Here is a 25,693-nt window from a genome sequence, read left to right as displayed (position 1 = left end):
CGGGCTCTGGGCCTGGGCAAGCCCCCTCTCCACCACCTGACTGTGTGCCTTGCTTGCAGCTGTCTGAGCGGATGGAGCTGATGGTCGAGTGCCTGGAGAGGCTGCAGAACCGCATGCAGCACCTTCCGGCTGTGCGGGGAGACCCGGCCTGGTTCCAGGAGCAGCTGAGGGTCAATGGCCACCAGCTGGCAGAACTGGAGAAGCTGGGGGTGGCCCTGGAGACCCTCCGTGGCCAGGGGGCTGAGTTGCTGGCCACCGTGCAGACGGGCTCCAGCCAAGGTAGGTGGTCCCACCCCCTCACTTGCCCTTGGGTCTGGTTGTGGGCCCAGAGGCCGGTATGGCTGAGTCCATCCCCCTTCTGCCCCTGCCGGCGCATGTGTCAACCTGCCACTGTTCGCAGGCTTCTGACCACTGAGGCGCCCGGCTGCTGGCCAGATTTGGGAGCTGAGGGGCTCCTTTGCTGGCTGGTCCCAAAGGAACTGGGTGGCCAGATTCCTGACAGGGCTCCTCTCTGACTGACAGAAATCCAGGACTGTGTGGAGCGGCTGTTGCGGCAATGGGAGGAGCTGTGGCAGCAGGGCGAGGAGAGGGAGCGCTGGCTGCGGGGTCTGCTGGCTTTGGCCAGCCGCTTCTGGGATGGGCTCTCAGACCTTGCGGCCGTGCTCAGTGACACGCAGCAGACAGTGCTGGACCTGGAGGAGGCCCCCTGGGATGTTCAGGTCATCCAGGCCAGGCTCGGGGCCATGCAGGTATCGGGATGCTGAGCCCAGTGGGGGTGGGGGTAGTGCTCCGCTGCTGCTGTTATGCTGCTATTATTGTGGTGTGTTATATGTTGTACTGAGGAATCTTGGGAGTTCTGGGAGGAGGCGGGAGCTGTGGCACACCGTCTATACCAGCCCACACCTCATTTTCTGTGTCGAGTGATCGCAAAAGGTGCCCAGCCTTTGGTTCTGGACTCCTAAGCACTCTCCTGAATTGCCGCCTTGGAGAACATGCATTGGAAGTTCCAGAAAGAGATGCACCCCTCAGTGGCATAAGGAAGGCATCTGGCACCTGGGGTTAAAGAAGATTTTGGAACTCCCCCCGCCCCCCACTGCAGGCACCTGCAGCAAAAACTGGAAGTCCCTGTTTAAAGGTTCCAGGAGTTCTTCTGAGAATTAGGAACTAGTTCATAAAACTGGGAATCAACTGCAGAGAAAGGCAATCAGTTTGCTAAGCAGGGAGCACAATTCCTTAAGCGAGAAAGAAAATAAAAAAATTAAGTTAAAATCATTCACTGACCAGGGAGATCAAACACCTTGAATAAAGTTCATCTCCCAAACCAGGGAATCAAATTCACTAGCAAGAGCAAATTACTGGTTGGAGATTCCCCAGAGAACTTTGTGTCCAGAGTAGGATTCAAACCTGAGAACCGAAACCTTCAAGAGTCAAGTCTAACCACTCGCTACACCACGCCGGCTGCTGAAGTGCTGAGGCAAAGGAACGAATTCATAAAACAGGATTGTTTTGGTAAACACAGAGAACAATCTGTTATGTGGAGAAATCAAGCTTGGTTATTTATTTATTTATTTCAGCCAAATGTCCTGCCTCTCTATGAATAGCTTCTGTTGAAATCTCTGCCTTTTGCTAGCTGTATTCCCCCGTCTTTGCTCAGGGCGTTCATCATGGTCTTCCGTAGTCCAGCGGGTTAGTGCAGGGGCCACAGGTTCGAGTCCTGTCTGGTATCAGCAGATTTTTTATTTATAAAATAAATAACCAAGAAGCAGCAGGGACCATGATGCAAACAGAAATCACCCGGCCTTGCTGGGGAAGAGGGGAGAGCGCCTCAGAGAATCCAGGAAATCCCATAAATAAAATACGTTGTGAAATCCTGGGAGGGGATATGTGGTTCAGCCCATGTGGTGCCAGGGAGTCCTGAACATGTGTGAAAAATGCAGATGTCCCTGTTAGGCTCCAGAGAGTGAGCCTGGAGCCCCCCAGCAGCGTGGAGCCCAGGGCAGTTTCCCCCCAGCCTCCCCTTAGCAACACTACTGGCAGCCCTGATTCCTTGGCTTGGAAGAGGAGTTGGAGGGGCTGAGGATGGGGGCTGACTCCTCCTGGGAAGAGGAGCTTGGGCGACCTGGTCTGCGGGACCCTTGGCTCACTCAGCTTAGTCAGAAGACCCCACTTTATCCCCGGGTGGAGGTTGCCATGACCAACGCCTTCTCCTTGCTCGGATGCAGACTGGGGTCTACAGTGTTTCAGCCTCTGCTGCCTCCATGTTGGTGCTCCCCATTTGTCAGTCAAAAGCGTCACTTCCATGTCACCCTCCAGGTGCTGCGAGAGGAGATTGATTCCCTGCAGGGAGATCTGGACTCCCTGGGCCTCGTGGGGATGGAGCTGATATCCTCATGCAGAGACCTGGACAAGCCAGATGTGACCAAGAGCCTGGACGATGTGAGCAAGATGCTGCCCTAGTCTAGGGCAGTGGCGGGAGGGACACAGCTCTCCAGGAACCCTGGGCAGCAAGGAGGCATTGCTGGGAGTTCATCTGGGCACCAACGGGTTGGGGGAGGATCTGGCTGTGAAGCTTGGGAATTGTCACCAACCCCACAGAGCGGTCATGGGAAGGAGCCCCTCTGTGTCTGGAACCGGAGGCAAGCCCCGGCAAGTTGCCCCACTCCCTGGGCGGAGGGGCGCCTTTCCCAGCCCTCTTCTGCATAGCTGGCCCTCTTCCAGGGACTGAGGCCGCTGTCTCCTTGAATCACTGCAACCTTTTGTTGGTGTAGTTTGCTAGGGAAACCGCATGGTGAACTGCTGTGCTGTGAAACGAGAAAAAGAACGGGGGATCCTTGGGGAGTGGGACCTCTGGAGGGCAGGAAAGTAGGAGCTGTCCAATTCCCAGGGGAGCGGCAGGCAGGCAGCCCCACGATTCCAACAGCAGCAGCAGCATTGGTCCTGGGTCTTAGCTTTCTTCCTTGGTGAAGGCTGCCCTTTCAACCCATGTGAGGCAGGTGGGCTGTGCCACTTGCAGGACCCACCAGCCCCCCAAGCCAAGCATTCCTGCCCTGTCACCCCCTGCCAGGGGCCTGGCTCTACAGGGGACTGGGACGGCAAGAAGAAAAAGATCCCTTGGAATGGTGGGAACTGCTGGGTGGGCCTCTCGTCCCCCCCCACAGCCTCTCGTCACCTGGCTTCCCTCCCGCTGCAGCTCTACTCGTCCTGGAACAACCTGAGCAAGGCGTGGGCAGAGCGGCAGACCCGCCTGCAGGAGCAGCTGCAGGCTGCTGTCGGGCATCAGGAGATGGTGAAGGTGAGGAGGTCCCCCCGCCTCGGGCTGTCTGGCAGCCACAGAGAGCCCACCCTGGGACTCTGAGTTTGAAGTCCTGCAGCTCTGCTGGGACTTGCTGCATTCCAAGGACTGGGTGGAAGGGGCCCTGCTTGCTGTTCCCCCTGCCCCCCTCCACCACATGCACACGAGAGAGCAGTGGGCTGCTGTTGCCCTGCTCCCCCAGGGGTGGGGACATGGCATAGGTGCTCCTGTCCCCACCTGCACTCCACTGGTTGTGCTGACTGTGCAGTGACAGCCTGTGTGTCGAGCCGCCCGGCGTCGCAAGCAGGCAGTGTGTCTCCTGCCTCCACCAGCAGAGGACCTGCATTGCCTGTGCAGAGAGGCCTGCTCCTGCCTGCTCCCCCCCACTGTCCCTGCACCTCCTGTCTGGCTCCCTCCCTGCCTGGCGTTCCTGCCGCCTGTGGGGGGCCGGGGCTATAGTCCTTTCTCTGTCCTGGCTGGACTCTGACCAAAGTCGGCTTTGCCACGCGTGGCCCTCAGCTCTGCAAACGGTTCTGCAGTCACTTGCAACTACCAGCACCGCCCCCCACTGCCCCCTCTCCTGGTCTCGGCAGGAGGCTCTGGACCCCTCCCCAGGCCATGTCCGCCCTGTGTGCGCTGAGCTGCAACAGGGCCTCGGCCACGCAGCCCCCTTGCTCCTCCAAGCAGGTGGCTCTTTGCTCCTCAGGGCCTGCCTGCCACCTGCAAAAGGCCTCACGGAGGTCAGGGTGGGACCCAGGCAGGGCCTGGAGATCTGCTGCTGGCCACAGCCCACCTTCTCACATCCCTCCCCTGCCTGCCCCCCCCAGAGGCTCTCGGGCTGGCTGACTGCGGCTGAGCTGAGGATTGCAGAGGAGTTTCGGGTTGGGGGGGACCTGGACGTGGTGAAGCAGCAGCTCTTGGAGCTGAAGGTAAGCAAAGTGGGGGGGGGGGGTTTGGTCCAGCTGCCTTCTGTCTGTGGCCCTGTCTTGCCCGACTCTGTTCCCAGCTCTGCCTGGAGGCCCGTGACGTATGTGCAGCAGACCTGGCTGGGCAGAGCCTGGGAGCTGCCTGGAGCCTTGGAAGGCAGCTGCTGTGGTGGGCAGCGAGGGGCCTTTCTGGCGCTCATTCCTCTGCTCCTCCATCCAATTCTGGCAGGACTTCAAGCGAGAGCTGTACCAGTGCAAAGTGGATGCAGAGAGCCTGCGGCCCCAGGAGAGCCCCAGGGGGGCAGGCAGCCAGAGCCCCCCAGGGGCTCTCTGCTCCTTCGGCCACCGCTGGAGCAGCTTGGAGAATGAGGTGGTGAGCCGACAGGTGAGGCAGGGCAAGGGGGCTGGCTGAGTGCTGGGGTGGAGGAACGGCCTCTGGGTGCGAATTCCACTTTGGCTCAAGGCTGACCGAGGGCCGTGCCTGGAAGGAATGTGCTTCCAGAGCAAACTGGACAGCCAGCGGCCTGAGAGCTGCTTGCTTTCCGCCCATGGCCTGGCCTGCTTGCTCAAGTCCCCTCTTGGGACCTGTCTGCCTGGGCTTTTTCCATTGGACAGCAGCTGCGGAAGCTGGATCCTCTGGCCTCCCAGCACGCAGAGCTCTCTGGGCAGCCTTCTGGGGACCGGGTGGTGCCCAGCCCCAGGCTGCCAGGGCGGCACTCGCCTGCTCTGCCAAAGGCTCTGGAACCTCTCCTCCTTTGCAGCACCAGCTGGAGGTCGCCCTCTTGGGCCTGGGTCAGTTCCAGAGCCAGCTGCAGGAGCTTCTGCAGTGGCTGCAGCACACCTCGGAGCAGCTGCAGGGTGCCTCGGCCCTCAGCCTGGACTTGCAGGGCTGTGAGATTGAGCTGGCCAAGCACAAGGTAGGCACGGGAGGGGGGAGGCGAGGGCCTCATCCGGACCCCCCAGGCCAGGCACTCCTCCAGACCTGGCCCCGACCTGCCACTCCTGCCCCCCTGCAGGTGCTGCGGAACGACATCCTCTCTCGCGCCCGCACAATCCAGTCTGTGAACGAGGCTGGCCAGGGCCTGCTGCTCGTGGGCACGGGGGACCCGGGGGACGGGCTGCTGCAGGGCCGGCTCCGGCAGCTGAACCAGGGCTGGGACTTCCTCCTGGGAGAAGTGGAGAGCCACCAGCTGCAGCTGGAGAACAACCTGAGCCAGGTGACGGGCGGCAGAGGCCGGGTCCTCGCGGGGCAGGTGCCTGCCTGGTCGCTGCCACCTGATCCCACCACCTCACATCTCCCCAGGAAGAGGGTGTTGGCAAAAGCCCCACATGACTGGAGAGCGTGGGTGTCCTCCCCCAGTCTGTGGGGCAGGCACCCCCTCACTCGTCTCCCGTCTCCAGCTTGCTGGAGGACCTGCATCAGGGGCACCCACCCCTGCCGTGCCACTTGGGTCTCAGTCTTGCCAGCAGACAAGACCACTGGAACAACCCACCCAGATCAGACCAGAGGGGGGCCTTTAGTCCAGCGTCCTGCTCCCACCGTGGTCCACCAGCTGTCCGAGCAGGGAAGCCCTCTTGCTAGGAGGCGGGTACTCCCTGTCCAGCAGGGGTTCAGAGGCCAACTCCTCTGAGTCTGGGGGCAGCGTGTGGCCAGTGGGGTCCGTAGCTGTCAGGGGACCCCTGGTTGTCCAAGCCCTTGTCCAGTCTCCTTTTGAATGGGGGGTTTTTGACAGTGAGGAATTTGGGTACCTGAAGCAGGAGATGAAGCCCCCCCCACCGCTGCCCACTTTGCTCACGGGTTGTCTTTGCCCCTGCAGGTGCAGGATGTGACCCTGGAGATGACGGAGCTGCTGCAGTGGCTGGAGCAGGTGGAGGTGCGGCTTTCCTTCTGCAAGCTCACCTGTAGCCAACCCGAGGCTGCCAAGGACACGCTGGGGGCACACCTGGTGAGCCTTTTGCCACAAGAGTCAGGGCCACTGAACGGGGCCAGTTCTGGGGGCTTGGAACAGAGCATAGCCCCCTGACCTGGGCTCTGGGTCACCACAGAGAGAGCAAGAAACCCTCCCAATGAGCAATTTTTAAAGAAATAACACACCATCAGAAAAATAAGCTGCCTGCACCTTTTCCAGACCTGAACTTGGGTCTCCGGACTCTGTAGCCTCCAGAGATGCTTTCAAGCCACCCACCTGTCTTGCTGCAGGCCCTGTGGTCTTTTTGGGTCCCCCTCCCATCCCCCACACACTTCCTTGCTTGGCCAGGACCCTTTCAGGTGCCCAGGGGTGGCTCACAGGCAGTCATGTGTCCCCTCCCACCTGGCAGGAGTTGTGCAGAGAGATGGACTCCAAGCAGCCAGCATACAACCGTCTCCGAGAACAAGTGCGGGGCCTGCTGGCTGCCAGCCCCCTACCCCGGGCCTCCGGCACTGAGCACAACCTGAGCATCCTGGAGCAGAAGTGGGGAAGCGTGGCCAGCCAGGTCCAGCAGAGAAAGGTACAGTGGTGGACCGGGAGGGACCCTGGAGCTGGACCACTCAGGGTTTCAGTGCCCCATTCTGTCCCCAGGAACAGCTCAGCGAGGACCTGGCAGTGACCATGGAATTCCACGCCACCATCCAGGAGCTGCTGAAGTGGGTGGGGTGCGTGGAGGAGAGCCTGGGGGCCCTCCCCTCCCCCAGCTACGTCCTGGAAACGGTTACTGTTCAGATCCAGGGTCAGAAGGTAGGCCTGCAGTCCCTCCCAGGAGCCCTTCCTTCCCCCCTGCCAGAGCTCACTAAGGCTTCCTTGGGCTTGTTCGGGCTTCTTCTCTGCTCTGGATGAAAACCTCTCCCAGGCCAGCTGCTTTGGAGGGGGGAGGCATCTGCTCTCAGTGCGAAGTCTGCCTCTTTTGGGGTCGCACAGAAGCCCACTCCCCTTTCACACCGATCTTTGCTTGAAGCAACACCCAGCTTGTGTCCTGCAGGCACAAAGCTGTACTTTGCAAGGGGCTATCAAGAGCCCTTCCCTGGGACACTTCCTGTGACTTCTGTTTCAGAGGCTCTTTAGGGGCACACTCACACCCCCCCCCACTGGACCTATGATGGCATCGGGGGCAAAGGAGCCCCTGCGGTGCTCCCTGGGGGTGGGGGTGGGCTGCTTGGGTCTGACCTTTTGGCTCCACTGGTAGGGGTGGCTTGGATGGGCAGTGCTTGCTGGTGGCTGGGTCTGAGGGCCAGGGTCGGGGCACAAGCAGGTGTTGTGTTTCAGTGCCCGCCCACCCCACCTGTCACTGATAGGCCCTGGCCCAGGAGATCCAGGCACAGAGCGAGAGGCTGGCCAGCCTGGAGGTCATGGCCACCCGCATGAAAGACTTCAACCAGAAGCAGGATGGCAGTGCCACCCACAGCCTGGTCCTGAGCACCAGGGAGCGGTTGGCCAAGGTACTCCAGCACGTGAGCGAGCGGGAAGGTGCTCTGGAGGAGGCCCACAGGCGTGCCAAGCAGGTAGGGGGTATGGAGAGAGGCCCTGGAGTGGGGGGTGGGAGGCTTTTGCAGAAGTTGGAAGCTGGCACTGGCAGGAAATGGGTGGCGCGTGGTGGCAGCCTGGCGATTGCCATTGCGCCCTTCCATTCTTCCAGTTCAGTGAGTCTCGGCAGCTGCTCCTCAACTGGCTGGATGAGGTGGAGCCAGCCCTGCCCGCTGATGCCACCAGCACTGCAGTGAGCCAAGAGGGGATCAAAGGCCTTCTGGGGAAGCACAAGGTGAGCAGTTCCGCCCAGTGCCAGGACCCGGCTGGGGGGAGGGAGCGTTTGTCGCCTCCTGGGCCCTGGGAGGCGCTCTGACCCTGCTCGCCCCTCAGTCCCTGAGCAAGGGAGCCCCTTCCGCCCACTGGCAAAGAGCTTGTCTGTGCCCTGCCCTGTGCAGAGCCTTCCCCCCTTGGCGTGACTGGCACTGTGCACACCATGCATCTCATGTGCCCGTGGGATGACCAGCCAGGGAAGGGGGCAGCTCCTCCTCACTCTCCTTCCCGAAATGGAGTCACTGCCTGTATAAGGCTTCCCTTTCTCCCGTCCTGCCACCCGTCCTGCAGGGCGCTTCAGTCCCCTCCTTCGACTCTCTGCCTGCGGGCCCTGGGTTCTGGACGCAGCCATCAGCAGAGGGAGAGGCTGGGGATGGGAGGGAAGGCCTGTGTCCCCCGGCACGTGCACTGCGGAGGAGCAGCTGCACCACGCACCCTGCTTGCCCCCAGCTGAACCTGGGGCTTAGGTCCTCCCTCTGCAGGATGCAGTGGGGAGGGGGCTCTGGTCTGTCTCAGCTGTGCAGCCCCCTGCTCTCTCCTGACCAAGTCTTCTGTTCCCTCTTCTGCTGCTCAGGAGTTCCAGAAGAGGCTGCGTGCCAAGCGCCCCGTCTTTGAGGCCACCCTGCGAGGCGGGCGCCTGCTTCGTGAGAAGGCCCTGCTGCCTGAGGATGTCCAGCTGCTGGACCAAATGCTGGGGGAGCTGAAGGGGCGTTGGGATGCCGTCTGCAGCCGAACCACTGAGAGGTGTGGGGGGCAAACCCGGGGAGCTTGCTGGGCCCCCTGGAATGCTGCTACTGCCCCCCCTCCACCTGTCGCCTTTCCACAGTCTGGCGAGACCTGGCCCCCTGTCCCGGGGCTCCTCTAATTTTACATTCAGAAGCCCAGCAAAAGTCACCCGACAGAAGAGACCAAGGCCAGAGGCCTGTCTTCAAGAACTGGGCAAGCCAGTGGCTCTGTAAGAGAACAGTGGTGCCCAAACACCCACCTGTTAAGAGGCAGGACAGTGAAGAGGGAGGGGCTCAGGGCAGGGAGTTCCTCACAGTGGGTGCCACCCCAGGGCCCCCCGCACTGAACCTCGGAACAGTTGTGGGGCTGCAGCCTGCTGGAATGAAAGGGTGTCATACGAGTCTTGGCTGCTTTGGCCTTTCCAGACAAGGAGCAGCAGTGTGACTTGGAAGCCCTTGGAAGCAGGCGACGGCCATTGTGTTGGGCACAGCAGTGCCGTGGTCCAGTGTGAAGGCCTGGCACCAGGCCAAGCACATGCAGCTGCACTCCAGGTGGTCCTCGAGGGCAGCCCCACATAATGTGGCTTGCAGGGATGCAACCTTGAGGTATCCTTAGATCACTGCAGTCAGGGCTGCCTGGTCCAAGGACCGGATGCAGCTGTTGCTCCGGCCAAAGCTGGACCGAAAGCCCCAGGGTTACAGCTGACACCTCGGCAGGCAGGAGCACAACCGGCTCCAGGAACACGTCCTCTAAGCAGACCCTCGTGGAAGTACAGCCTCACCAGGCAGAGACTGCTCATCCACGACCAGAGTCTGGTCTGCTGGCGGCAGGACCTCTGCCTTGTCTGGAGTCAGTCCCCGCGTCTGCTTCCTCTCGCGCTCCTCCCTGGCCTCAGACAGTGGCTGGGACTGCAACGGCTCTGCCTGGTTCCTGATGGCAGGAAGCTGCCTGGCCAGTGGGGTCTGCAGGTTGGCAGCGCCCAGCCACGTATTCCCAGTGACCTCCAGCCAGGGGTTTTGTGCGGCTGATGCAGCTGGGGGACAAGGGAGAACCCTGCAGAGCGCCATTGGAGCCAGTGCCCAAGGAGTCCCCCAGGCCCCTCTCCAGGAGCCTGCCCGAGAGGAAGGCCCCCACTCACTGAGCCTTCCGAAAGGACACCGTGGTTGGGGGGTTCAAAGGGTTTACTCCCCGGTATCGTTTCCAGTACAAGCCATCAAGGAGGATGCCCACAGCCCTTTCGGGCATGCACCTTGGCCAGCGGCCAGGTTGAAAAGGGTCTCGCCCAGAAATCCCTGGGCTGAGTTGCCCCAGAGGCTGGAACACTGCAGGGCCCCTGACATGTTGCCCATCCTTTTGCAGGCAGCAGAAACTGGAGGAGGGCTTGCTCTTCTCTGGCCACGTCACGGATGCCCTGCAGGCACTGATGGACTGGCTCTGCTGGGCTGAGCTGCAGTTGGCAGAGGAGATGCCAGTGGCTGGCGACAGAGACCTGGTCAGTGTGTTGGTGGAGCAGCACAAGGTTCGTGTCAGTCGGGAGGTGGCAGCTCTTGCCGGTGGGTGGGAGCACAGGGGGAGCCTCGGGACGGTCTGGTGGCAGCGTTGTCCAAGAATGGACGCTGCGGAAGGGGTGCCGGCCTGGGCTTCACTTCCGAGTGACCTGCAGTGCCTCCCCCCCCCCCCCGGTTCCTTGGGTGTCCCTTGAGCAGCACTTCTCTGCCCTGCCAGGGGTTCCAGAAGGAGCTGGGCCAGCGGGCCGGCTGTGTGAAAGCGCTGAGGCGCTCCACGCGGGACCTGGCGCAGGGTTGCAGCCTGGGCCACTCACAGTGGCTGCAGAGCCAGGTGGAGGAGCTCAGCCACCGCTGGGAGCTTGTCTGCCAGCTCTCTGTCTCCAAGCAGGCACGGCTAGAGGCTGCCCTGCTGCAGGTGAGTGGGCAGGGGTGGGGGGCATGAGGTGTGGCAAGGGTGCATGCAGGCCAGAGAGGTGCAGCGCTGGCCTCCTTGTAGCCTGAGGCAGCCCAGGGAGCATCTCGCCCCCCCCCCGGCAGGACCGGGTTGGCCACGCCTTGATCGGTCTCGGCTCCAGCTCCCTGCTCCAACACCCCGAGGGAGACGTAGCCCCCAAGCCCAGCTTCCCCGGCGTCGCCACAGCACTGTCCCTTGGCCCCAAAGAGGCTGTCCCAAGGCTTCCAGCCTGCCCCATGCAAGCCGCTCAGAGCAGTGTGGCCAGGGAGATGTGGGTCATTCTCCATGCCCCTCATCTTCGAGCCACTCTGCGTGGCACGCATCCTGGCCTCTTTTCCACCGTCATTTCCTCACTGCCCTTTGTTCCATTCTCATGAGGTGAGGCACAGTCTCAGTTGCAGGAGAAGACAGAGACCAAGGAGGGGTCACGCAGTGCCACCTCTTCTCCATTGCCATGCATAGTTCCCCTTCTCCACCACACAGCAGACCCCCCCTCCGCTTCCTTGTTTTTCCTTCTGCACAGAACTGAGCTGTAAGCCCCCTGTTGGTTTCTCTTCCCCTCCCTCACTCTTCCAAACTCTTCACCCTGCACTCAACTTCGATATGTGCCAGTCCTCACCTTGGTCGATGTGCCCCTTCTCCCACTGCATTCCCATGGTCTTCCATCCAGGGCTTCACCCTCATCTCCCCAAGTTCACCTCACCTGGTCCGGCCCTGCTCAGCTTTGCTTTGCCTCCACATAAGAACATAAGAACAGCCCCACTGGATCAGGCCACAGGCCCATCTAGTCCAGCTTCCTGGATCTCACAGCGGCCCACCAAATGCCCCAGGAGCACACAAGACAGCAAGAGACCTGCCACACTGGGCATCCCAGTAGGATGGGACTGTACATCCATTGCCCCTGAGGCTCCCTCTTCCCTCCCCTCCTTGACTCGGGTGAGGATGAGGTTGGAGACGGCCAGTCCCTTGGCTGCCCTCCTGCTTCTGGAACATGGCACTGTCGAGGGCATCCTGGACCGCTCTGTCTTGGCAGGGGTGGTTCCCGATGCATACTCAGGCAGTTGCAGGCTTCCGTGGCTGCCATCTGCACATGTGGCCCCCTCCTCCAGGAAGGCATCAACCAGGGACTCCTCCTGGCTGGGGGGCTGGTGACAGACTCCCTCAGTTGTCTCACCACATTTTTGCCCAACTCCACTCAGCCCATCTTTGCACCCCACATCCATGGATTTCTTTGCAGGCATAGTTTCCTTAACCAGTTGTGCGCCTTGTTCCTCTGGAATAAGTTGTACCCCTTGATTGCTATGTGTCTCAGCTCAGCCTCCAGGATGGGGTTCACCTTCCTGTGGTGACAGTTCTCGCTCATCTGTTCCTCATGTTTTGTGCCTGATGCCAAGAGTGGAGCCTCCAGTGCTCTTCTCCATTCTGTCCCTCAGATGGGGGTTTCCGGTTCTTGCTGTCCTGGTGGCCTCTGCACCCCCCCTGTTCCCTTTGCCAGCCTCCATCATGGCATCAACTGTGGAGCCGTCTCCCTCCCCTGGCAGCCTCCTTCCCAGCCCTCCCACTCAGGCTCGCGCGCTTCTTCCGTGGGGTGCAGCCATCATCTTGGGAGGAGAGGCCATTGTAGAGGAAGCTGCGCCCTTCTCCTCGCCACCATTTTTGCAACCACTCAGTTGCTTCCGGTATTCTTTGTTCCCTTTGCGCGCCTTGACCCTCCACCAGACATATCGACAAAAACGTTACCTGTGTGCCAAATCCCTTTCCCTTCTGGCCAGAGTCCTCCTGGTCCTTGAAAGGCCGTGCCTGGTGGTGTTACGTGCGCACAGCTTCCAGTGCCAGCTGTGCTGGGGCGAGGGGTGGGCACAACTGCTTGGTGGGGTGGGGGCCAACCTGCTGCTGCTCTTCCTTAGGCCGAGGAGTTTCACACACTGGTCCACTCGTTCCTGGACCGCCTGGTGACTCTGGAGAGTTGCGCCGCGTGCAGGGCCTGTCCAGAGGAGGAGGCAGCCGTGCGGGAGTGCCAGCGCCAGCTCCAGGTAAGGGTCAGGAGAACCCTGGCTCCCCGGGGGGGGGCTGCCCTGCTCCCCGAAGAGACTTTGGGCTGCCTCCCTCCTCAGCTGAAGGGGGCAGAGGCCCTGACTGGGTGTCCCCTGCCTTTGGTTGCAGGAGATGAGGCAGAGCCTGCAGCTGGAGCTGGAGTGTGTCAGCTCCCTGGGGGAGGAGATCCTGAGCGCCTGCCACCCGGACTCCGTCATCTCCATCCGGTCCTGGGTCACCCTCGCCAAGATGCGCTGTCAGGAGGTCGGCAGCACGGGGCTGGGGGCAGGGCAGGCCCCTGCTGGTGGGGTGGGGCAGCCCACAGACAGGCAGCAGGACTGGTGGGCTCACTGGCAGGCTGCTCCCTCCGCTGTCCTGCCTAAATGGGGGGCCCCAGAGGGCAGGGAGGGGTGAGGGCGAGGACCGAGCTCTTGGCAGCCCTGGACAGTGCCGGGAGCAGAGCCCCGAGCTGACCCCAGCAATGCCTTTTGCAATCTCCCCCCCCCCCAACAGGTGCTGAACTGGGCTCAGCAGCACGACGATCGGCTCCAGGCCCAGGTGGCCTCCTTGGCGGCAAAGCAGGAGGAGGTAGTGCGGCTTGTGGACTGGATCGTGGCTGCTGAGGAGGCCCTGGGCCTCCAGGACCAGGAACCCTTTCCGGAGGACGCAGGGCAGTTGGAGGAGCTGGGCTGCCAGCATGCGGTAACGCTTGGCTCACTGTGGGCCTGCAGCCCCCCCGTTGGTGTGCTGCCAAGAACTCCTGCTGGGGGGGAGGGGCACGTTGACTGCTACTGTGCAGAAGCTGCTCCTTCCTCGGTTCAGGGCAGGAGGCTCCCTGGAGAAAGGGAAGGCTGTGGCACGAGGCTTCCCTTCTCACCATCGCGTCCTCTGCCAGGTCTTCATGGAGGAGCTGAGGCGCAAGCAGGCTGAGGTGGAGAAGGTCACCAAGGAATTCAAGCATCAGCAGTCCCCAGCTCTGGCAGTGGCGCCCACCCCCCACAGGCGGCCTTCCCGTGAGTTGCCTCCTTACTGCGTCTTTGTCAGAAGGTGGTTTGGACCTCAGACCCCCCCCCCTTAGAAACCTTGGCTGGCTGCAGCAGAACCTGCTCTGAACCGCCCCCCCCCATCCTGCTAGGAGGGGACCAGGAGGCCTACCAAGGAACAGCACCCGGTCTTCCCAAAGTGACCTTTCTAGAATGCTGTTCCCAGAACTGGAATTGGCGGGGGGGGGGTGCTATCCACTGGCTTCCCCTTAAGAGCAAGCAGCACCCCCCCCCACTTCTCCTGCAGCAGGGCTGTGCCTCCTGTCTTCCTCTTGCAGGGCGCCAAGGGGCCAGCAGATGCTCCCAGAGGGCTCCAGCTGTGGACCTGGAGCCCCCAAGCCCTGCTCTGGCCCAGCTTGAGCACCGTTGGCAGCAGCTTTGGCTTCTGGCCCTGGACAGGCAGTACCGACTGGAGAACGCCCAGCAACGTCTCCGCGAGGTACAGTCAGGAGGGGCTGGGCATGCGTGCTGGGCCCTTCTTTGTGGGGAGGTCTTTCCCCGGAGTGGGTGGGTGAGCGGTGCCTGTGGTGGCCTGCCTTGTGGCAGGAGGACTTCCCCTTGGTTTCTGCCTCTGCTTCGAGAAAGGCAGGGTGATGGCAGGCGGGCGTAGGGTGCTGCTGCTGCTGCAGCTCTCATGTGACCAAAGGGCAGTAGGGTCTGGCCTCAGATCAGGCTGTCTGGGGGGAGGTGCACACCCTGCTGCAGCCTTGGCTTACGTGGTCCCCTCCGAAGGCAGCAGCTCTTCGCGCTGTGCTGGGTGCCAGGGATTCCGCCAGGCTCAAGGCTTGCCTTGCTGGTCGGCCCACCCCGTTCGCAAGGGTCCTGCCCTGCCCGTGGGGACGTGGCTTCCCTCCCAATGCCCCGCTCTCTCATCTGCAGCAGGAGGACTTTGCCCACTTTGACTTCACCGTTTGGCGGAAGCGCTACATGCAGTGGATCAGCCAGAGGAAGTCGCGGACCCTGGATGTGTTTCGGGGCATTGACCGGGACCAGGATGGGCGCATCACCCAGCTGGAGTTCGTTGAGAGTGTCCTCTCCTCCAGTGAGTGCTGAGTGGGTACCAGCTCCCATGGGCTCCCCAGCCTTCAGAGTGGCTGCTGCCAGTTCCCATGGGCGCCCCAGCCTTTGGAGTGGCTGCTGCTAACCAAGGGTCTTCTCCAGCAGTGGAGGGGGGACACCACTGCATGGCTTGTCCCTCCTCCTTGCTCCTGAAGACCGTCTCATGCTACCCAGACCAGTGGTCTTCAATCTTTTTCATGCCGTGTCCTCAGTATACAAATAATGAGACTGGGGACCTCACTGTTGATGCTGGTCCCCTTCCAGGACCCTATCTCTCCACCCCCCTCCCCGTCACTGCCCACTCCCCAATCCCATAATGCCCTCCCAGCACTGTTCACTATAGCCAGGTATTCTTATTAGCGAGCAGAAAAAGTCACCACGAAGCGTGGCAACAGCAAAAGCTCTTTTAGCACAATTGCCAAGAATTGGAGCAGGACTGGGGCACAATCTCCTGGCAGCTGAAGGAGCAGGCCAGGTGCCTCTTCCCTTGACCTGGTGGTGCTGTAGTCAAGCAGTCCTCAATCTCATTCCCATACAGTGCTGCGACTCCACAACGGAGGCTTTGTGACCCCATGGATGCCCCAGTACTAGGGCTGAAGAACACTGATCTAAAGTGTTCTGCCACCCCTGGTGGGGCAGTCGCTCTCAGCTGCAGTCCTGTTTTGCAGCAGCTGGCAGGGCCCCACCCACAGGGCTGCTCTGTCTTCCTCTCTCCTAGAAGCCGTCCCTCCCTTCCTCTCCTCAGGCTCTTCACTTCCCTGGAGCCACAAATGCCCCAGCAGCTCCATCCTGGGAGGCACCTGCTGCGGGCTGAAGCCTGGCAGCTCCCCTCACACTTCCGAATGTGCCTGGGGACACATCCTTCCCTGGCCCCCCCCCCAGAGTACACAGCCTCCCCAGGGCTGTCTCCTGCACGTTGCCCTTGAACCCACAAAGGCAACGTGAGGTTCATTACCCGAGTGCTACATCCCAATTTAATACTCTGAGGGAAGATATACACGCAGGTGAACTCCCCACCATTCCTCCCCCCCCCCCAAAAAAAAATTATGTGGAGAAGGAAGATGCAGAAGGGAATCAAAAAAACCCCCAAACCCCCAAAAACTCCACAAAGAGAATTTGTGGAACAGAGAGATGAAGAGGAACACCAAGAGGGAAGTGTTTGGTTTGAACCATGAAAAATGTTGTTAGCGGAAAAAACTAGAGCATCAGAAGGAGGGAGTCCATGGAGGACAGATGAACTGAAAAATCAACTTAAAAGAATTTGAAGGCAGAGACAAGAAATTAGAGAAGTTGTTTGAATCAAGACATGAAGAGACCAGACTCGGAAAATGCTGATGCACCCCTGAGTGCCCAAGACCAGGACAGCAGATTATGAAAGAAAACGCACCTGAAACAGGAACCACCAGAAGTACTAAGAGGACAAAAAGGTAACGTGCAAACAGACCTTTGAAAGATTCAACACCAGACTAGAGCAGGGTCTCCGAACCGCAGCCCAGAGCCAGATGAAGCCTCAGGCCTGTGGCAGGACTCTTGTCCCCTGCAAACCTCTAGCCCTGGCCGTCCTCCGATTGCGTCTGGAGGGTGTTCTGAGGGTGAGGGAGTCCATGCACCTCCCCTCAGAATGCCTTCTAAAGCCCCAAAAACATCACTTCCTGGTTTTCCTGAAAAACCAGAAGTGACTTTTTGGGCTGTCTGAAGGCCTTAGGCTTTCTTAGACTTTCTAATGTATTTAAACTTTATATTTAAAATTTATTTTTCCGGCCCTTGACAGCATGCCAGATATTTGATGTGATATGGTATTCTCCCTTAGACAGCTGCAGGAGAAATGCAGGGAACAATGACAGCCACTCTTTCTAGCCTTCATAGATCTCACGAAGGCTTTCGACCTGGTCAGCAGAGACGGCCTCTTCAAGATTCTCCCCAAGATCGGATGTCCACCCAGGCTCCTCAGCATCATCAGATCCTTCCACAAGGACATGAAGGGCACTGTTGTCTTCGATGGCTCCACATCAGACCCCTTTGACATCCGAAGCGGAGTGAAGCAGGGCTGTGTTCTTGCGCCGACCTTGTTTGGGATTTTCTTCGCTGCCCTTGAAGCATGCCTTTGGAACCGCAACAGAAGGCATCTATCTCTGGACCAGATCAGACGGAAAGCTCTTCAGCCTCTCCAGACTGAGAGCAAAGTCCAAATTCCAGCTGAAATGTCTGCGTGACTTCCTCTTTGCCGACGATGCAGCTGTCACTACCCACTCTGCCAAAGATCTCCAGCAGCTCATGGATCGTTTTAGCAAGGCCTGCCAAGATTTTGGACTGACGATCAGCCTGCATCAAACACAGGTCATGGTTCAGGATGTGGACTCACCTCCTTGCATTACAGTCTCTGCGCATGAACTGGAGGTTGTCCATGACTTTGTGTACCTTGGCTCAACAATCTCCGACACTCTTTCTCTCGATACCGAGCTAAACAAACGCTTCGGTAAAGCAGCTACCACGTTTTCCAGACTCACAAAGAGAGTCTGGTCCAACAAGAAGCTGACGGAACATACCAAGATCCAGAGCTTGCGTCCTGAGTACACTTCTGTACTGCAGTGATTCATGGATTCTTCGCTCACAGCAGGATAGGAAACTGAACGCTTTCCACATGCGCTGCCTCTGACACATTCTCGGCATCACCTGGCAGGACAAAGTTCCAAACAACATAGTCCTGGAACGTGCTGGAATCCCTAGCATGTATGGAGAAATCGTGAAAGGAAAGCGCCCTACAGGTAGACCACAGCTGCGATACAAGGACGTCTGCAAGAGGGATCTGAAGGCCTTAGGAGTGGACCTCAACAGGTGGGAAACCCTGGCCTCTGAGCGGCCCGCTGGGAGGCAGGCTGTGCAGCATGGCCTTTCCCAGTTTGAAGAGACACTTGGCCAACAGTCTGAGGCAAAGAGGCAAAGAAGGAAGGCCCATAGCCAGGGAGACAGACCAGGGACAGACTGCACATGCTCCCAGTGTGGAAGGGATTGTCACTCCCGGATTGGCCTTTTCAGCCACACTAGACGCTGTTCCAGAACCACCATTCAGAGCACGATACCAGAGTCTTTCGAGACTGAAGGTTGCCAACTGAACGTCTGGCCTAAAGGTTTAGAGACCCCTGGACTAGAGGACATGCAACTCGAACCCAGAAACATGACTTGGGCCACAATCTTATGCACAGTTTCCTGAGAGTAAGCTCCATTGAACATAGTGGAACTTGCTGCTGAGTAGACAGGCATAGGATTGTACTGTAAGAAATTAGGAGCATTTCTGGGTGAATTGCGAAGAGTGACTTACAGCCCAGACCTGTGGACCTTTTGGGAGCATGGAATGAGCATTCCGCTGCTGCCAAGGGCTCAGTGGTGACGCAAGACCACGCTGTTGCCAAGTCAGTTTGAGCACTGCCTCAAAGTGGCTGCAGCCTCAGACGCAGGCTCTTTGCTCGCAGTCAGTTGGTGGAGGGCAGGGCATTGCAGGGGGAGTTTTGAGGTGGATCGGGAGGAAGGGGTGGACCTCAGCAGCACTGGCATGCACCAGGATTTTCTCTCCTTGGAATTCTAACAGCCAGGCAGCTGGTGCAGGTCCAAGGAGTCCCAGAGGCCCTCAGGAGAGATGCCAGAAAGAGACCTGTTCTGGGCATCTGCATTGTGCCTCCATCATCGCTTGCAGCACACATCTCCTTGAGGTAGTGTTGGGTTGCTAGCAGGAAAAGGGGTGCTCATCTTTGCTACATACCTGTATATTGCATTGGAAAGGCTAGAAGCAGCAGGAGTCAAAGCAGCGTGAAGGTAAGGACATTCGTAGCCAAAATATCAGCTAAACTTTGGGATGTGTCAAGCACCTGTATAAGCCTAGAGGTTGGGGCTCTACTTCTAAGGACATTGGGGGGGAATGATTTGCGAGACCCAGGAGGTCATGATTCTTTCCAGCACACAGATGCTAGCATGACACCAGTCCTGCCTTAACACCACCCTGCCAACACTGCACTCACTGACCCTGCTCCTGGTTCCCTGACAGAACTTCCTGCCTTTGGCTCCAGTTGTGTGGTAGGCAGGCAAGTGAGAATGTCCTCTGAGCCCCCTCCTTTCTTTCCATCCCAGAATTCCCCACCACCACACTGGAGATGAGTGCCGTGGCCAGCATCTTCGACATGAATGGGGACGGCTTCATTGATTACTACGAGTTTGTGAGCACGCTGCACCCCAGCAGGGACATGCTGCGAAGGACTGCCGATGCGGCCCAGATCCAGGACGAGGTACGAGGGAGAGTTCCAGGCTCGTGTATTTCTGTGGACCCCGCTTCGACTACAGGGACACAAGCGTGTGGTTATTCCCTTCAAGGGGCATGATTTTGGCTGCTACGCAGAGCTGGGGTAGCACTAGCTGAAAGGCTGCCTGCCCAGGCCTGTGCCTTCCCCACCACAGCACACAGCTGTGCCAGAATGGACTGCACTGCATGCTGTGGTGGGAGGCCTGAGCGGGAGGCTCGGGAGAGGGAAGCCCCTCAGCTGCCAGTGGGTCTCCTTGGACCTGCGCCAGCTCTTTAACGGGCAGAGCCAAGGAGACAAAGGGCGCGTGTTGGCTGGCTCCACAAGGAACAGCACCCGGTGCAAATCACTTGCGCCAGGTGACACCCCTTCCCACCTCCAACACGCCCCATCCCTCCCCCCGTTCCACCCCAGTCCTTCTGCCCCATTCCACCCAACCCTCTGATTTAGCAATGTGAGTGGGACCACTGCCACCATGTGTGGCAGTGCCATCTGCAGTGGCAGCCTGGAAGCATGCAGCTACACACACTTCTGGAACGGTGTTCATGCTGCCACAAAGTGCATTCCACCACCGGAACACCAGTTTTGGCAGTGGTCGTGCTGCGTTGGACCATAAGCCGGCTCAGGACTTTCCTGACTTGACTCATCTCTGCCATGAATTCTCACCCAGTGCCTAGGCAGGCTGCTCCCGCTGAGCCTCAGCTCCCCAGCTGCACAGTAGGGAGAATGATACTTTGCAGAATAGTTGCAAGGACACCCTTCTGGTTACACAAGCGAAGGTCTTTGGACACACGGAAGAGTGTTGGGCAAATGAGAGGAGGACCAGTGGGCCGTCAGCAGCTCCTAGTCATGGTGGCTGTAGGTGACTTCCGGGGCCAGAGGCAACTGCTGGGAGCCATTGGGGGGATAGAAACAGGAAGTTGGCCTGGGAGGTCTCCTTGGGCCTGGTCTATTGGCTGAGTAGCAGCTTTCAAGTTGCTCGAGTATTATAAGAAGTCGTCTTCCAATCACTTTCAAGAGGAAAAAGAGCTGAAGATTTCACCCCACAAAGAAACGCACTCTTCAGCAGCCAGGCCAGTGAGAGACCAAGCCTCACTGGAGACTCTGCTGGTGCTCCTGCTCCCTTGTGGCTGAGCAGGGAGTGTTCCCCTCCTGCAAAGCCTTGTCCTAGATTCCACCATGGCCTTGCAAGTCTCCCCTCTGGGCCTTGAGGGCCCAATCCCATCCAATTTTCCAGTGCTGGTGCAGCTGTTCCAGTGGGGCATGCACTTCATCTTGTGGTGGGGCAGTGGTCACAGAGGCCCCCTTAAGGTATGTGAACATTTGTTCTCTTGGGGCTGTATTGCTGTGCACTGGTGCTGGAAAATTGGATAGGATTGGGCCCTCAGTCAGCAGCAGCCTCTGCGCAGGTGCCCATGTCAGGTCCAGAACCCAGAGAAGCCTGCAGCTCAGCAACGCCTGAATGGTGGAAACACCGTTGCTGTGCTTTGTTCAGGGTGACAGTTGGTCTTTAGGCTCAGGCCCAGGGCAGCCCCTTCTCCCAGTTGAGCAGCACTGACTGGTCCACCATGAATTTGACCCTCTCCGGCCTTCTGTGCTAAAATACCAGATTGGTTTTAAAAATACCCCTTATAAGCAAAGAGGCCACTAAATTGAACTTTGAGGTGGATACACACCCCATTGGAGTGCAAAGCAATAATGGTGAAAGAGCAGACCCCGCCTTCCTGAGGTGAAGGGGGGTCGGAACGGAAGCCACATCTGTGAAGAGGCATCAGTCAGCAGTGAGAATTGGCACTCTCAAGAATATTTATATGCTGCTTTTCAACAAAAAGTAGCTAGCAAAGCATTTTACGTAGCGAAACAAACAAGAAGTTTGTAAGAACAGCCAGGCTGCTGGATCGCACCCAAGGGACCCACCCAGCCCCACACGTTAGCCCATCAGCTGCGCAAATGCAGGCATCTCCATGCAGGAGTGGGTGGCAATTGACCCTCCCCTGGCTTTGCTCCGCAGCAGCAGCAGCTGTTGGGAGAGGAGGACTCCCCCGATCCTTGAGGCTGCGCATGGCTATCATGACCAAAAGTCTCTAGGAGCATGTGCAGTGATCCGCTTTAGAAGCCATCCAGTGACATTCGGTGGCCAGGAATCCAGACCAGCGATGTGCTGGGTGAAGCTGGATCTCCATTTGTCCATCTGAATCATGTCAATCAGTTTCGAGGGGGAGGGAGAAAAGCTCTCCGCTCCCTGGGTCATTTTGTGGGTCTAGTTGCGCCTTCCTTCACTGCCTTCTCTCGGAAGAAAGGTGCTCCAGCCCTCTGATCGCCTTGACTGCCCTCCCTCCTCTGCACTTTCCAAACTCCCCAGGCTCCTCCTTGAGGTGTAGCAGACAGAACCGGATGCAGGATTCCAATTGTGGCTGCCCCACAGATTTGCACAGGGGTAACATGATATTAGCACCCTGAGCCTGGGTCTCTTTCCTAACGACCCCTGCAGTGTGAAGGTGGGGTGGTGGTGGTGGTGGGGTGTGCCCATAGCATGGGCAGACATCTTGCTTTTATAAGAACATAAGAACAGCCCCACTGGATCAGGCCATAGGCCCATCTAGTCCAGCTTCCTGTATCTCACAGCGGCCCACCAAATGCCCCAGGAAGCACACCTGGTAACAAGAGACCTGCATCCTGGTGCCCTCCCTTGCACTGGCATTCTGACATAGCCCATTTCTAAAATCAGGAGGTTGCGCATACACATCATGGCTTGTACCCCGTAATGGATTTTTTCCTCCAGAAACTTGTCCAGTCCCCTTTTAAAGGCGTCCAGGCCAGATGCCGTCACCACATCCGGTGGCAAGGAGTTCCACATATTAACTGCATACTGAGTAAAGAAATATTTTTTTTTGTCTGTCCTAACTCCCAACAATTTTAGAGGAAGTCCCCTGGTTCTGGTGTTATGTGAGAGTGTAAAGAGCATCTCTCTATCCACTTTATCCTTCCCATGCCCACACATGGGTTTCGATCACAACTGCACCTCACAGGTGTTTCACCTTGTCCAGATCTCTGTCCCATCACTTCCTCCATTTGTCGCACTTTCCATGTTGCCTTTGCCCTGCTTAGCTTACCTGCTATCACCGGGCCAGATCCCAACAAGAAGGAAACACTGTCGGAACAGGCTCAACATGCCACACACTGGAGTGTCAGTGCTTCCAGAACCCCCCCATCCCAAATCCAAGCCCTCTCGAGACCCTGCTCTTGGGAGGCCCTCATCTGGGCCTGGGGGGCTCTGCCTAGCTCCTTGCCACAGCTCTGTCACCTCCCTAGGCCTTATAAAGGGGTGTGTCTTCTCGGTGGGGTAGGGTTCTCTGGAGCACTGTCCTGAGCCCACTCTGGGGCAGGAAGGCAACCAAAGAGTTTGGGGGTGATGCAAGCAGGGTGCCCCCAGAGGCATTTATCCTGCTTTCAGTGAGGACCTGTGCTTGACTGCTGCGTCCCTCAGACTGCAATGCCCTTTCCCGGAGCGCAGAGGCCCAGCTTCCTGCCCCGAGATCCTTGCTGCCTCCAAAGGGCCGAGGCTGCTGCAGAAGCCTTCCCTGCCTGCCAGCCCTCCCTCCCTCCTCTGTCACCTTCAGGCCATCTGCCTTTTTGTTGCAGGTGAACAGGCAGGTGGCCCAGTGTAGCTGCGCAAAACGCTTCCAGGTGGAACAGATCAGCGCCAACCGGTACAGAGTGAGTGTCAGCCCACATGCCCCCCTCCTTTGCCCAGCAGTCCAAGCCCAGGGAAGAAGCTTGTCCAAAGAGTCAAGGCTTGGCACTGAAGAGCGGGGCAAGGTCTGCAGTGCCACCACCACACTGGGCCCTGGAAGCTGGGGACACGCCAGCATGGGTGCTGCTGCGCCCAAAACTGCCAGCCCACTCCAGACCTGGCAGCCTGAGGCCTCCAAAAGCACCCGAGGCCTGGAGCACAGATGTGGCAGCCCCTCGCTGAAGCCCGGTGGGGCCAGTGCCTGGGGGGAGAAACCTGGCGAGCCCCGGGGTGCCATGCAGCAGCCAGGGCGGAAACAAGGTGGGCCATGCACAGAGCCACTCCGTGCCTTTTCTCTCTCTCGTCCCCTTGCAGTTTGGGGAGTCACAACAACTGCGCATGGTCCGCATCCTGCGCAGCACCCTGATGGTGCGGGTTGGTGGTGGCTGGATTGCGCTCGACGAGTTCTTGGTGAAGAATGATCCCTGCAGAGGTCAGTCAGTGGCCGCTGGGCTGGGCTGGGGCACCATCTGGACAGGCCCTTCCCTGGGCAGGGCTCTGCAGCAGCCCCCTCCCCTCAAAGCACGGCCTGTTCCTGACGCTGCTGTGCAACTGGTGCAGAGCAGAGTTGCTCCCAGAAGGCTGGAATCACGGGGTGTTAAGAGTGGGACAGGGAGGCCATCCAGTCCAGCGCCCTGGTCAGGGCAGGCAACTGCTGCAGCCCCCAACAGGTGGCCGTCCAGCCCCTCCTTGGGGGCCTGCACAAGGTAGCCTGTTCCAGTGCTGGACAGACCGACCCTGTGGTGAGGAAAGTCCAGCCTCAGTCTTCTTCCCTGCAGTCTTGACCCACTGCTTCTAGGCCTGCCCCCAGGAACTGCAGAGAGTGGGTCTTCCCCTTTGGCAGCCCTTCAGACACTTGAAGCTGGTTGCTGGACTGCCCCTTCACCCTCTTGTCCAGGCTGAATGCACCAAGCGCCTCAAAGGCCCCAGGTCCTAGACTGCTTGCTGCTCTCCTCTGAATCCCAGGCTGTGCCCTGCCCTGCCATTCCGGCAGCACAAAGTGCCGGGCCTGCCGCTTGGCACGCGTCTGCCCCAGACCCACATCCAGCTGGAGCCTCCTTGCCAACTGAACATCCCGCGCCACCTTCAAGTGCCCTTAAAGCGGCTGCTAGCAGACCAGGCTGTGTTTTATCCTGTGCAGTGAAGGGAAGGACAAACCTGAAGATCAATGAAAAATACTTGTCCCCTGAGCCCCTGGGGAGCAAAGGCGCCGGAAGCCAGTCTGTCCCTGCCCCTGCCTCCAAACCGCGGTCGCCCAGCCGCTCTGCTTCCAGCCTCTGCAGCAGTGCTTCGGCTCCTAGCAGCCCCCTCACCAAGAAGGCAAGTGAGCAGCACTCCAGGCCAGCCTCAGGAGGGAGAATGGATGAGGGAGTGGCTTGGTGGGCAGGGCGGCAAACCAGGCTTGCCTGGCATTTCCTCACAGCAGCTGGAGAGAACCAGAGAATGGCCCCCTCTGCTTCACCACCACCCCACAGGCAGCTGGTACTTCCCGAGGCCACCGGGCCTTCTTGGCAGTGAGTGGCCCCACAGTTGTGGACTCTGCTGAGCCTCCTGCATGTCTTGCCTTGAAGAGAGTGCTGAGGCCCTGCCAGTTTCATGAGGCTTTGGATCACCAAGGAGGGATCCTAAAGCTGCTTCCTCTTTGCGGTTTCTTGCAGTTGGCTTTGGCAGTTGAGGCTCTCTGCACTTCTCCAGTTGTGTTTGTGGGGTGTTTTTGCTCACTGCCTTGTGAAATAAGCGAGGCTCCCCAAGGGCAGAGGACTTTCTCTTCACGTCTCTGCTTCACTTCTAGTCTGTCCTGCGGAGGACACACTCTGGGGACCGGTGCCTCCCTTCCCGCAGTTCTGTGGTGACGGATGGGACCGAGCTGGCATTCACTGGCGCAGCAGAGGATGGAACCAAGGCGGAGGTTGTGCGTCCAGGTGAGAGGGCTGCTTGGGGTGGGTGGTCACCACTGAGGCAGACCCCCCACTGAAGCTGAGAGGCCACCCCTGCCCAACCGGGCCAGAGCAGGGCAGAAGATTTGTGTGGGACATGTACTCCTGCCCCTGACCGGCTTCCTGCCTCTTGTGGGCCTAGTGACCAGGGAGCTGCCTGCCTTCCTGGGTGGTGCTGAGTGGAGCCCTTCCTGCCTTCAGAGTCTTGGTGGGTGGGACTTTCTCTCTGCTTTTTTGCAGAACCCTCAGGAGGGCCCCCACCCTGAAAGGTGCAGCCTCTGAACTGGAAGGCCATCTACCCGGAGCCAGCTGAAGCCATGCAAGCAGCAGTCAGCAGCACCTCTCCCACGAGAAGGGCTCAGAGATCTCAGCCCAGCACGCAGCACTCTGAAAGCAGAAACAAGTGCCCATGGAGGCTGGAGGCTGAGAAGGCGGCAGCTCCCCCCCCATGTCAGTCCTGCCCCCCCCAATCAAGAGAGATTCAAAGGCCTCTGTAGCAGCTGTGCCCTTCCCACCCCCCAGCTCGCCCATCCCTCTCCTGGCACTCTAGTGGCTCTGAGCTGCTTGCCCAGTGCTCTCAGCTTCCTGGCAGTTTGCAGCCAGCCAAAGAACGCACTCTGAACGCCACAAAGAACCCTTGTGGCGGGTGCAGCTCTTGCTTCCTTCTCTGTCCCTAGGTAGTGGGTGCCCATCAAGGACTGGGCTGGCATTTCCCTGGGCACAGCAAGGGCCCTCCCCTCCACAGGCTCATCCTTCTGGTGCTAGCCCCCTTTCCTGCCAGTTCCCTACCTGCAGCACCACACGCCACAGGAATGCCTGCCCAGACCCCCCCAGCATGCTGGACACCCTCTTCCCATGA

The 25,693-nt window shown here is 59.2% G+C and overlaps 1 protein-coding gene across 1 annotated transcript; it reads left to right on the top strand.

The window, feature by feature from the left end:
- The first annotated feature begins 2,079 nt into the window (after positions 1-2,079).
- Positions 2,080-25,693, top strand: LOC136647478 (microtubule-actin cross-linking factor 1, isoforms 6/7-like). Its single transcript, XM_066623041.1, has 28 exons — positions 2,080-2,436; positions 3,065-3,292; positions 3,886-4,032; positions 4,120-4,221; positions 4,448-4,603; positions 4,980-5,135; positions 5,235-5,471; positions 6,036-6,164; positions 6,538-6,708; positions 6,780-6,935; positions 7,490-7,696; positions 7,831-7,953; positions 8,566-8,735; positions 10,077-10,236; positions 10,443-10,640; positions 12,587-12,712; positions 12,843-13,022; positions 13,227-13,415; positions 13,609-13,726; positions 14,035-14,195; positions 14,636-14,798; positions 18,938-19,092; positions 22,747-22,827; positions 23,147-23,158; positions 23,213-23,330; positions 24,039-24,217; positions 24,690-24,819; positions 25,512-25,693. The coding sequence occupies exons 1-28, from the start codon at positions 2,080-2,082 to the stop codon at positions 25,691-25,693; spliced, it is 4,491 nt and encodes a 1,496-aa protein (XP_066479138.1).

This window comes from Tiliqua scincoides, chromosome 4 (genome assembly GCF_035046505.1).
Source record: "Tiliqua scincoides isolate rTilSci1 chromosome 4, rTilSci1.hap2, whole genome shotgun sequence".
Classification (NCBI taxonomy): Eukaryota; Metazoa; Chordata; class Lepidosauria; order Squamata; family Scincidae; genus Tiliqua; species Tiliqua scincoides.
The sequence above is the reverse complement of the archived record's forward strand: the minus strand, read 5'-3'. Positions and strand labels throughout refer to the sequence as shown.